A 13,304-nucleotide genomic window follows, 5' to 3' on the forward strand; every position below is an offset into this window, starting at 1 on the left:
TATTACACCCACATCCACCTAGGAGCAAACCATCTGTGTGTCCCTGATGGCATGCTGGCACTTTGGCTGTCTGGGTCTGGAGTTGGGGACGGGGGACAGGGACACGAGCAGCAGGCTCCGCATTGCCCCAGTCTCTGCCTGTTTCTTCCCTCGCCACCCCGCAGTTTGCTGCAGTTTCCTTCGGTGCCTGGGCTATTTGTGCCGCGGTAACTGTGCCAGCCTGCCAGCTCAGACACAGATTCCACCTCTCGTCTCCCCCTTTGCCAGCATGATGACTCAGCAGCTCCTGCAGGGCTTCCAGCCTCCTCCCTCCGCAACCTCAGTGATACACCATGCTCATCAGACAAAGTAGTGTTTTGTCATTCTCTCCTTCGTCCTGACCTGAATACAAAAACAGACCAAAAATAAGAAAGCATCCAGCCAGACTAAAAGGTTTTGTTTGTTGTTGAAAGCCATTTCAGCAATCAGTTTGAAAATGTCACACAGAAACAACAAATGGTGATAAAATAATAGGTTTAATGTGACACTTGAAGACGTAGAGGTGGGATGCGTACAGACTCTTCAAATTAAATCATCCTAACTGTCTACGTCCTTCTCTTTTTGGGTTCAGTTGTCTCAGCATTTGAGTGGCATGTTTAATCATCTCCATCTAATCACTTTAAGCTCTGCTCAACTTCTTAGACAAGTGCTTATCTAGATAGCCCTCTGGAGTGGGATGACTGGAAAGAGTCTGGGGAGGAAACGTAGCGTCATAAAATGGGAGCCTTGATATGCAGGATCACTTTCAAGTCCCTCTAGCAGTGCTCAGCGGGAGTCAACCCCAACATACTTTTCACTGGGCCAAGTCTATTTCAGCTATTCCTCTCAGGGTTGTACACACTTTGCCTACCTTGTGTTGAGCTCAATGTGGCCTCTATGTTTCCATATGCAAGGTCGGTGCTTACGCATCTCAGTGGCATTGATATCCTCACACAAAATACCTGTGGTGGGAAATGTATTCAGATTATTTACCCAAGCGAAAGCAGAAATCGTACAAAATAGACCATTTAAGGTAATAATGCTACATTCAGAATGTTTTTCAAGTAAAGGAGCAGAATTATTATCACTTTAATTACTTAAAATAAGTTAAAGTACTGATTATTAAGGGTGGGAAAAATATCAGTACAGAAATATGTCCCTTCCTCTGGCAACACAAGATCAATACACTTGCGCCCAAATTAAATTAAAACATGGAGGCTTTCTAAATGCATTCCCCCATTAATTTGACTTAGACATTACTATAAATCGATCAGTGTGCAAGTTTGAAAGTTATAATGCGTTTGGCTTAGTGACATTTAATGTCCTTGACCTGTACTGACATTGCAATGTTTTTTCTTTACTGAAATTTTCTCCAGATGACTTGAACAGCTATGTATTCTTTCAAGCGTGTGTATTCTCATAATCAGCAGCTCCTGCCAATGCTGGTTAGAATTAAAAAGGTCATGTGTAGAACAGCAAGATTTAGTGATCCATCAAAACCTTTGACTCACTTGAATGATTACCTCCCATGCATAATTTCAGCTGTGTTTAGTGGATCATAACACATCTGGTACAGAGTAAATCTGGCCTGTTGACTTGAAGATGAGACCACACCTTCCTATGGATGAGCCTTGTTTGTATGCTAGCAGCCTGCCAAAAAGCCTTTCATGCCTTAACTATGTTCCAATGCATGTTATAAAATGGCCAAGACTGCCCTAATTGACATTACACTTCCTGCAACATCACTGTTGCACATTGCGATGTCGATGTTAAAACAATATATTGTGCATTGCTAGTATTTTCTATTCGAAAAGCCAATGACCTCAAGACGAGTACGCCAGAGGAACTTATTTCCCAGGGGTTAGGATTCATTCTTGTGGTAGTCTATAGTAAGACCAATTCAATTATTGGTTTCAACAGCAGTTGACGTAGGAAAATATTTCTTAAGTTATAATTACCACATGGTTTCCTATTACAACGCCACATCAGAGGACATAGGAAGAGGGAATAAAAGTAAAAGACGGGGGTTGAGACAGATAGAGAGGGGGGGAAATGAGAGCACACCCTTGGCAGGATGTCAGCTCTGTGAACACACACTGCAGAACACTGCCAGAGAATTCAATACGCAGGGATGGAGGACTTCAGCAAACACACATACACACACACACACACACACACACACACACACACACACACACACACACACACACACACTCACTCACACAGCGCCATAAAGTTGTCTGTTCAGATCGCAATCGGTTCTGCAGATGCTGCTAGCCCTGCCTCTCTCCTTTCCAAGAATCCCTTCTGAGGTTTCCAATATCAGGACTCGTCCTCCTCGCTGTGTATTCAAGCAAAGCTGTTCGCTGGCTTGGTGATATGTTACCAGCTCGATGTTGAGTAGTTTCTCTTTGCCTTTGTGTAAATAGAATACATACACAAATGCATACATGAGCACCTGCAGGAGACCACGCACACTCAAAAAGGCCCTCAGGTTTTTTCAATGCATAGAAAGACATATTTGCTCTGTACATAAAGAGCAAATGCATACCAGAGCCACAGAGCTGCTTGGCCGTCAGTGTGCGGCTCACTGCTTATGATGGCTTATTCAAGACAAAGTGTCTGCGTGGGAGAGATGAATGGAGACGGCGATAATTTCAGTGCCCCATCGAGGGTCTTTCAGCGCTAAATGTAAACAAAAACACAGCAAATCATTTACCTGCACTAATTGAAGCCATTAAATGGAGCCTCATGTCATGCTCCACTTAGTTAATTGAGGTGAGTTATTGATCTGTCAGCCAGTGTGTGAGTCTGAATGTTTTTTGCTCTTTCTACATGAGTGATATGAGTCAGTATCAAGATAACCAGTCAGACAGAATCACCCTTTTTTTCTGTGTTCCAGACTATTGTCTTTTACTCCTCTGCTTATCTCTTTATCCTGCTTCCTCTGGCCCCCTGGCTTCCACCGCAGCTCAGCCGACCGGCCCCCACCAGCATGGTGCCCTTCTTCCCGCTGTCCCCCTGGGCTCTGACACCAGACACCTCCTTGTCCCACTTCCTTTCCTTTTAGCCTGCCTCGCTGTCGCAGCCCACACGCCTCTCCCACATTGGCCCCGTTCTCTGCCCTTCTCTGACCCACTGTCCCCCAGTTGCCCCTTGGCTATACCTCACTCGCCTCCTAGTGCCCTCCTGCCCGTTCCCTGCCCCCATTTGCCGCTCCCCTCTTCCCCCTTCACCCCAGTCCAAAGGGAGCAGACAGAGCTCCTGATTATCTCCGTGTGGCAGCCTCTGTTTTGTGCTCTGATTAAAGGAGCAGCATGTGGTCTGTGTGTGAGCGGGCCCATACAGACGCCGCCGTTGGGCTAATGCTAACATTACGTGCTTAATCATTTATGTCTGGGAGACGGGCACAAAGGCCTGGGGGGGGGTGGAGGTAAGGGGGGGTGTATTTATCATTGGCACAGATGCACTCAGGCTCACACGCACATGCTTCCAAGATAACGGCCCTGGCATAAGCAGGGCACGCTGCGGGCTGTGATGCCTCCCGAAAACTCGCATATCATCTTTGTAAAAAATCTGGCACGGCGTAAAGCAAACAAATAAACATAACTGCGCGGCGTATGTGGACGCCTTCGCAGACGCATTAAATATTGAAGGATTAGACCGTCTCCAGGTCTCTAAACGATAGTATTTGGGCACCCACACTCATTCTCCCCGCTGCGCTCCTCTCCTCCTCCTCCTCCACCACCACCTCCTCCTCCTCCTCCTTCTCCTCCTCCTCTGTCGTCTGTCTGCTCCTCTCCCCTCACTGCCAAGCAGCCTGTCCCTCCAACACACACACACACACACACACACACACACACACACACACACACACACACACACACACACACACACACACGTAGAGGCAGCCAATAGGAGAGCACCAGTCTCCCCATTGCTTGCCACTCAATGCCTTGTTGCCAGGACAACAGGAAGGCATGAGACCCACTTTACTTGAGCGTTTTAAACTTGGTGTTGACTCTTTTTCTGAAAATAAGAAAAGGTCTCCCCCTGTAAAATTGCTCTCTCTAATACTCTTAGTTCGTGAGCCAATTCCTTCGTGATACGTCTGTCTCTTTTCTGTCTCACTGAACAGTGTCCAGAAAAAACAAATACTAAAACTCATTCTAATGCTTCAGTATAAAAGTCGCCTCTTAATCTTGTACTTTTGATACAATTTCAGCCTATTTATTAGAGTGCAGCCCTCATTTTCGTTTTTTTTTTCTTTTCTCCCCCTCTAGGTCAACGATGACGGCCGAGGGAGTGTTTCTTCTGGTTTTGATCGTCATTGTCTTTCCGTGTTCCAGCTTGGAAGGTAAGTGTCACGAAACACAGCTTGTCACGTCAGACCTAAAGCGAGGGCTTTTGGCTGGTGCGAGGAGAGGTTCCTGTTTGCATAGACAGACAGATTCCGGTTGATTTTAGCCGTCTTGCTGTTGCAAAAGATTACAGTAGGTCATACACCATCATTAGAGGGTCCTGAGCACGGAAGTTAGTTGTAAAGATGTGTAATGGATGTCTGTGCTCCCCTAGTCACTGCGACTCTTGTGAACATACAATCTTTCAGCCTCTCTGTCTTTTTCTGTCCCCCCTCAAGTCTCTTACGTGCACAGACCAAAAATTCACACAATTTTTTTTTTTCCTTTCCCCGCCCCTCCTCAGTCTGCCTCCCTCTCATCTGCTGTCTCTCACTGTTATTTTAAACAACTGCAGTGGCAGTGGATTGCGGTGGAAAGTGGAGGGGTTTTTTAGGGTGGGAAGCAGCATTTGTCCTTGTGCTTACATTGGTTATATGTACATGAATCCTAACAAGAGGGTTGTCACAGTGCATTTGGAAACATGTTAGAGATTAAAGTCCCCCTAAAAAGCTCTTCATACAATTTTCAATGATGTATGCTGGCTTGCTCCAATAATGATTTTGTTCTTTTGTAGGTGATGTCAGCGTGAGAAGCTCTGAATGTCTGTGTGACGGAGAGTCCTGCAGCAGTGGGAACAGGTGTCTCGGCCAGCAGTGCTTCACCTCTCTCTCTATACTAAATGGGACGTCGGTTCTTCAGAAGGGCTGCGTTGAGGCTAACGACGAAGGGTCCTCACGGTGTGGAAACCCACCAACACCAGAGCTGGTGGTAGAGTGTTGCTACGGGGATTTGTGTAACATGAACATCTCCTTGCAGTCACCGGTGAAAGGTGAGGCATCTTAACACAGTGGTGAAAAATATCCTGGCTCCCATTGGGACAAGTCGCTTATCAGAAGTTCATCATGGGGCTTTTTCATACACATGTGCTGGATTGGCCTGACTGGATTTGACTCAGCAAAACAGCCCCGCGAGGCAGGGATTTGCCTTTCCACTGCAACATGGCTACCAGCTTGAGGGTGTAACATAAATCAAAGATGCACTTGTCTTCACTCGTAGTACACTTGTGTGAAATTATTTTGCTTAGAGACTCATCTACAGAGATGGCAAATAGCAATTAGTAAATAAGTTCTATAGAAGAAATAATAATACAATAATAAATAAAACAAAAAACAAAATCGAGTATGTGGAATAATGCACAGAAATAAGAGTATCGCAGTTTGTTTGAGGGGACGAAATGGGTGGCCGCAAGACATAACCACAGCCCACTTGAAAACAGTGCAGCGCAGCACAACCTGTCGTGCTTAAACTGGTAATGATTACACAAATCAGTGCAGCATGGATTGACTGGCCGCAGCTGAAAGTGCCAATGGAAAAGCCCCAATTGATTCTTTTTAATAATGCATGCAATCGAAGGAAGACTGTCTCAGTGTTTTCCACAGTTTTCAGGATTTATTTGTGATAGTTGACCCCTAGCAGAGAACTGTGCTGGTGGGAAGCACAGATGCTGTATATCTAACATTTCAGAGTTGGCTGCAAAACAGCTTTATTTACAGCCTACCACCAAGTTGTGAAATAACTTTACAAACTTTTATTGCAGGCCAAGGAACGTTCCTGTTGACTTGTTAGTCAGTCAGCAGAGTGGCTGTGTTTTCATTGCAACTGGGCAACGTGGTTGAAATCAGTAACACAGTATTACAGCAGTCTGACCTAACATAACATGATATGGTGAATGTATACTGTAAAAATAACACTGCAGATAATCTTAGCTGTCTTCGACTGTTCATGTGTTACAGCAGAAAGAAATCTATGGATGTGTAAAATAAAAATTTTAATATTACTCGTTCATTCAACTTTTAATTTTCAATCAAGTTATTATTAAGGCCAAATTTCAATGGATTTTTTTAAAGGGCTATGTACAAATCCTACAAGTTTTGTACAGGTGCTCTTAATCCTTGAAAATGCTTGAATTTTAATTTGGTGTTTTTAAGGTTTAAAAAGTGCTTGAATTTTAGATGAAGAGCTTGAAATTGTAGCTGCACTTCAACTCCTTCATAATAAATTGCGTATTTCAATGATTAAATGGGCCCAGACAGGTTATATATTAAGTGCCAAGTTTACAGACAAGTGACACATTTTGAAACATTTTGTGATTTCCATCAGTGTGTTGCCCAAACTTTAAGTTGTTTATTGCACAATACATCTGATTTAATGTGGTGAAGTGAAACTGTAATTTTGAGTGTGAATGAATATGCATACATAGATTAACACACCTGTAAGGTGCTGGAACATTTTGAAAATGCAGTCAAGTTGGGATGATGTCCGTCTCACCTCAGCTATGTGGAAAACACTGATGTCAACCTGTTCAAATTAGCAGGTTTTAGAATATCCAGTTTTCTGTCAGAGCTCTTATATTTAAGCAGACTGGATTGGTCCTTTCAGTAAGCCATACCAACTTGCGTGTTTTCTGACCTGAGTGAATGCCATTTAATTTGATGGGGTACTAATGCTATTGCTCTAATGGGTTTCCCCATATCTCTGTTTCCTTTTATCAGATATAGAAGTGTCTGCTGCCAGACCGGTCCTCAGGGAGCAGTTCTGTGTGTGCGAGGGCGGCGTGTGTGAGCGTGACCATCGCTGCACAGGCCAGCAGTGTTTCTCCTCTCTGAAGATGATTGATGGGGCGGCCGTCCAACAGAAGGGCTGCCTGAGGGACGACGAGGAGGGCAGAGCCACCTGTGCCACGCCACCCTCATCGGCCCATGTTGTCAAGTGCTGCCAGGGCCATCTGTGTAACATGAACGTCACTGTGCAAGCTCCAGGGAAAGGTGACTTTGTACACACTGCACACATTTCTCTTGGCTGCCGTTCACCGTGGACCTTATGTCACTAAAGATTGTGCAAAAGTTCCGCTTTGGAGCTAATGTTCGGTTTAATTCATGGCAAGACTAAAAAGCTGTGCGTTTTATAGTATTCCAAGAATAACTTAAATTATTTCTTGTCGAAGACTTACTTATTTACCAGCTGTGTCTCCTTCATTCCTTCTTCATCTTCATTTGCAGAGGAGGAAGTGAAGCCCCTGATCAAAGAGGAGCACGAGTGTGTATGTGAGGGCAGCACATGTGCAACAGGGAATCGCTGTATGGGCCAGCAGTGCTTCTCTTCTCTGACAGTCAGCGCCGGCTTACTGTTGTACCAGAAAGGCTGCTTTAAGATCTACGAGCAGAGCACGATGACCTGCAAGACCCCGCCTTCCAGAGACCAGATTGTGGAGTGCTGCCACGGGCACCTGTGTAACATGAACAGCACTGTGCAGCTTCCTGTCAAAGGTACAGTAATACACTACCCAGAATGCATCACGAGTACAGTCTGAGAACCACCAGCAGATGTTCAAGTGCTCTATCTGTTGATTGAACTCTTTCTGCATTCAGAATAGACATGATCATGTGGGTTAGTTCTTGCTGGTGTAGACAAAGTAACACGCGTTCATTCCCCGCCATCATTCTCCACTGAGAGGGCAACGCCGTCGCCTGTGAAATTGTCTGCCTCGGCTGTTCTGGATGGTTTCTGTTGGCCTGAGTTACACCTCTGTGTGGTCACACTCCTGGCACCTTATGAAACAGAAATGGGGGAGACAGTGGGCAAACCAAAGAGAGGTTTTGAGTATGATTTAGTCATGGTCCACTTCCCGACTCTGTCCTCTCCGTCAGAGCCGGCTGACAGGAGCCCAGAGGGGGAAGTCACCTGGGAGTGAAGGAGAGACAGTTATACACAGAGCCATTGTTGCCCTTTTTGTTTATTGTCTCACCTTAACTTTTGTCTGTATGGCAGTATTTTATATTTATGCAAATATATTTATACATTGAGGGATTCCATCCCCTCAGCATTGATTGATTTATCAATAATAAGACCAAGTGATCAGTCACAAAGGCCTTACTCAAAATGTCACCATCAACACCATGTCTTGAGAAACCTCAACCTTTCTTAATAAACGTATCAATGCAGAGGTGAAGAGTGTGTGCAGAAATGTACTCTTTTACTCTGGAAGTAGACTTTTTGGGGGGGGTATGATTCCTTGTGCCACAAAAAAAGAGACGAAGCAAGTGCTGTGCATGTTGCTTTTGTCTCGTCCTCACAGCATTCCCATATGTTGTAAACCTCCATTCTTTACAACGGCCAATATCAGTGTCAGCAGAAGTTACTGAGGTCATGTGCACATATCGATAATGCTTAAGTCTGTCTTGTTACGTTGCCACAAATACAACAATCAAATGAAAAGTACATTTTTTAAGCAGTCTAAATACATCCCTTCCCACGTCTTTGGTTCAAGTCTAGTGAGTTTCTTGAGTGTGTCGCTAGTTGTGTTTATGTGGGAGAAACAGTTCATGATTGGGGTAGTTGAGAAAAGGGGATCATTGTCTGTGCTGTAGGCAGAGCTGAGCCGTCTTTCCCTTTGGAATGTTTGGAAAGTGTGAATGGTGGTCAGTTCCTTCAGCTGGCCTCCACTGACTTGATGAGATTCACTTTGTGTGCTTGAGTGTGTGTGTGTGTGCGTGTGTGCGTGAGTGAGTGAGTATGTGTGCGTGAGTGTGCGTGTGAGTGCACATGTGTGCTCTGTGTGCACCCCCGCCCTTAACTGGATTCTTAAGATGTTCTGTTGTGTGCTGCAAACTGTGATTTTGGTCGAGCGTCAATGCGTGTGGTCCTGTCAGAGGAAAAGCTACAGGAGTAAACAAGAGATTTTCCGTCAAAGTACGGTACATAATTTTGGTCACCTCCTCTTCTTCTTGTATCCTTGCAGAGTTCTAGTGGACTCTCCCAACTGTTACTTAAGCAGCTACACCGCCCTATTCATTTGGCAGCCTTGAGGCCACATCCAGCACAGAAGCAACCTCAGAGTGGCTCTGCATACATGAATCTGATATAAGACAAACTATGTAATCTACATATATATTGTATATTGTATCCATGTAGGTCTCACATGCACATTCTTATAGATGTGATTTACATTTAGAGACCATATACTCATATCATGTACCTCACCAGATTGTAACAAGAACACGTTGATGCAATGCAATGCAATACAATAATAAATGCCAGATCCCCCAGGGTGGAAACTGAGTGCTATGTTACATATACTGTAGGACAGGCAACAGGGGGGACAATAGAAATGGCGTACACATCTCAAAGAAGTACAAAATAAGGGGAGAGCACAACACCATAAATAAGTCAGTAAGTTAGTTGTTATGTATGTCAATATTATTCGTGTCTGGATGGTGCTATGGTATAGAATACCACACACCAAACTTTACAGATAAACTTAGAATATACCTTGGTATTTTTACTACATAAATTTGTGTTGGTTTAATATTTGTCAACAAGAATGCTAAAATATCGGCCATTTTTAGACCTTAATCAACCTTTGTGTTCTGAAATTATGGCCCAATGGTCTGAAGGGATGTCACACGTTGTAAATGTTTCTCCCCCCACACAGCTGACGAGGTGTCTAACTACAGCGTGACCACACTGGCTATCGTCATCGTGGCACCAATCATCGTCCTCATCGTCCTCTCTGCCATCGCCATCCTGGTGTTCAGACGCATCCACAACAACCAGATGGAGAGGCTAACATCACGAGATGCCGAGTATGGAACTATCGACGGCCTCATAGCATCCAACGTGGGGGAGAGCACTCTGGCGGTGAGTAGTGGAAACCGTGTAGGAGGAGGCGGCCTCCACAGCTCATTAGAGAGAATCGTAAAAGAGCAGCTCAAGGCATATTTTAATTGACTGCCATGTTGAATATTAAGCCAAATCGAATCCCAGTCTTTTATCTTAACCCACCTTTTTCCCTTTGGGGTATAAATTGACCACAATCTCCAGTGAGGCACATCACGTCTGCTTGTTTGAAATGGTGAATACAAACCGTGCAGTGCCTCCATGTTCGGAGAAACAGAGTTGGTTTAACAGAGTGTCATCAGGCACATGAAGAGGAAACTATGGAATGAGACCTAAATCGAGTTGGTTTTACTGACTTGAAGCATGTGATATGTACAGTACAGTGTGAACAAAGCTGTGTTGTGTCAGAAACTGTGTATTCGTCCAGAATTCAGTGACAGGTTATGAAATATTAAATAACCTGGCTCAGGATCAGTGAAAAGGCTTTTTGAAATCCTATACGGTAGATTTTCTTTTTTTCATGGAGAAGACTATACCATTTTTAACCATATGCATTTCAAGTATTCTTAAATTATGCAATTGATTATGGATGTGAACTTGTCAAGCTACACGTTCTAAACAATTTACAGCAGCAGAAAACCTCAATAATTTAGATTTAGTTGTTGTCTGGTTATTTAAAGACCGTTCAGTCATTCCTAGAGTGATACCAGATCCAACCGTTTTTTGTTTTTTTTTCTAAATTTTGGGTGGCATGGTGGCTCTTTTCTGTACACTTTGATCGTAGAGTCTTTATAGTTAAATGTGTACTAACAACAAAGATGGAAAACCCCCTTTGAAAATTATGTGTTGTGTTAACCAAGGGGATTCAGCTAAAGAGTTAAATTGCAGTTGCATTAGTGGGGACTTCTGCCCATTCTTTGTGCAGAAGATCATATACGATGGAGACATGATTGCACAATAAAGCCTGTTTGCCTCTTTTTTGCAGTTTAAATACAGATTTCTGATCAAAGCAGGAATGTGGCACTGCAATCAAAAGTTTAGTCTGCGATTGTCTTGAATGTGGCACAAGTACTGAATGCATGACACTTAAAGCGGTTCAAAGGAACCACTTGTGTTGTAGTCATGAACATAGTTGTGAAGTTAAAAATGCTACTTAATTTATCTGAATGGCTTCCTTGGTTCTATTGTTTTTCCTTTTAACACACCACAGTGGTGAATTATTTAAAGCACTGTGCTGGGAGCAACATTTTAAAGGCTTAATTCACTGTATTGTTATTTATAGTGCTATTTATCCATCTAAAGTGCTCGGAATAAGTTGCAGAGTTTAGGGCATATCGGCCGTAGACATGTCTGCCTTCTCTCCAATATAATGGAACTAGATGGCACTCGGCCCTCTGGTCTCTTTCCAGAAATTATGACCCACTTTACTCAAGATAATCCACAAACCTTGTTGTGAGCAGTTTCATGTAGGAACTGTTTTCTTTCATCTGAACTACACCAGGCACTGTGCAGAAAGAAGCATCAGTGAACACTTCCTTCTGCATGATGATACGGTTTGCAGGTGTTGTTCTGAAAAGTGTCATCAAGCTCCGTCTTATTCACAGAAGGCAGACATCTCTGTTGCCAATATTTCCAAAACTCTGCATCTCACTCCCAAAAATCTAGAGGACTAGCCCTAGAAATAAGAGGAGAAATGTTGTTTTTTTGGGTTTTTTGGGGTTTTTTTTTTTTTTTGGTGCACTGTCCCTTTAAGCCTTAAAATATTATAGTGCTTAGAGTCATTGTTGGGTCAACATGTGCGACGCCTGTCTCCCAATCTAATTAAATTCACCCATACAGACTAACACTTCTGACCTTTCCAGAGCAAAATCTCAGGAGCATATGGTCATTCTCATGCAAAATATATTTAAAACAATGCATAGTTGCTGCATATGCATGAAAATGTGTGTGTTTAGGTGGGTGGTGCAGTTGCCGGATTTAAATTGTTGTTTTGCTTCTTCTCAGTCATTTTTCCCGACTGTGAGAGGACTGTCTCTGGCTATTTATTTTCCCTCCACTCAAGCATGGATTGTAAGTTTTCTGCAGAGTGGTTTATGTTTTGAGGCCCGCTAAACTGATCCAGAGTCGAGGTGGAGTCCTGTGGTCAGGGTTTAGCCAGAAAGACAACCCAGCACATTCACTTGGCTCTCCCACTGTGTAATCAAGTTCAGCAGCAAACCGCTCTCAGTGTTATGACTGTTACCGTCCATTTTGTGATTCTGTTTCCTCACAAAACAAACATTGAACATTAAGATATATTAATATACCTTATTTGTTTTGTAAGGAGCATTTATTTGACATTTATAGCAAAAATGTGTCTTCTTTGGCTGCTGTATAACAATGAATCTCTATTGTAAGCATGTCTAAACTCCTCAAAGCCCAGATTATCTATTTATCTGTAATTTGGAAACTTGTAAATAACATGTACAACTGTTAAAGTCTGATCATTCAAGAGTGTGTGTGTGCTTGTGTGTGTGTATGTGTGTGCGCGCGCATGTGTGTTGGTGAAAGAAAAAGCAGATTTTGGCATTCTCTCAGACCATTTCCAAAGTCTATCAATGCACTTGGCAACGGAAAGCCCAAATATGGAGCCACTGAGTGTTTGTTTCAGCATAATTAAAAACTGCTTGGCAGCACCATGAGAAAGATTATTAGGAATGGTGGTGTGGCTGTGAAAAAGCAAATCGGACTGAAACACATGTGCTCGTCCCTCTGCAGCCTGCTGCCCAGAAGTCATCTCTGATCATAATGATATTGCAGCGTTCTGATTGCATCCCACCGCTTAATGGCCTGGCCCAAATATACCCTCCTAAAAACAATCCTCCTGTACCAAAGAGAGGGATTTAAACTCTCTGCAGAGTAACTCATCATTCATTTTATGGCCTCTGCCTTGCATTCCTCTGTTGTGATTCCAAATTGTCTCTCAGGCAGCTCTTGCATTATGCATCTGTTTATCTGAGGCATCACTCTTCTCTGTTGTTTTCAATCCTCGTCCTCCCCTCCCAGTTTAGTCGTTTGTTTTTGCTAGGCGGCTGCTTGCTCCACTGCTGTGCACTGCCCCCCTGTGTTGGCACCAGGATGCTGCATGTCTCATAGCCAAGATAAAAATAAAAGGCTTAGCAGCATTGCGCCTGTTTTCGAGTCTGGCCCTCGGATTAGATAAAATCTCCA

At 43.6% G+C, this 13,304-nt stretch overlaps 1 protein-coding gene across 2 annotated transcripts in view; it reads left to right on the plus strand.

Moving 5' to 3' along the window:
* The window catches only part of LOC119025502 (activin receptor type-1-like), a 30,862-nt gene that overhangs the window by 12,210 nt on the left and 5,348 nt on the right, over positions 1–13,304 (plus strand). For both annotated transcript variants that reach the window (XM_037109112.1, XM_037109111.1), the window contains 5 exons: positions 4,302–4,375; positions 4,993–5,247; positions 6,971–7,243; positions 7,478–7,744; positions 9,910–10,115. In XM_037109112.1, the coding sequence (XP_036965007.1) occupies positions 4,309–4,375; positions 4,993–5,247; positions 6,971–7,243; positions 7,478–7,744; positions 9,910–10,115 (1,068 nt within the window). In that variant the 5' untranslated portion in view covers positions 4,302–4,308. The remainder of the gene's footprint in view (positions 1–4,301; positions 4,376–4,992; positions 5,248–6,970; positions 7,244–7,477; positions 7,745–9,909; positions 10,116–13,304) is intronic.

Source organism: Acanthopagrus latus, chromosome 9 (genome assembly GCF_904848185.1).
Source record: "Acanthopagrus latus isolate v.2019 chromosome 9, fAcaLat1.1, whole genome shotgun sequence".
Classification (NCBI taxonomy): Eukaryota; Metazoa; Chordata; class Actinopteri; order Spariformes; family Sparidae; genus Acanthopagrus; species Acanthopagrus latus.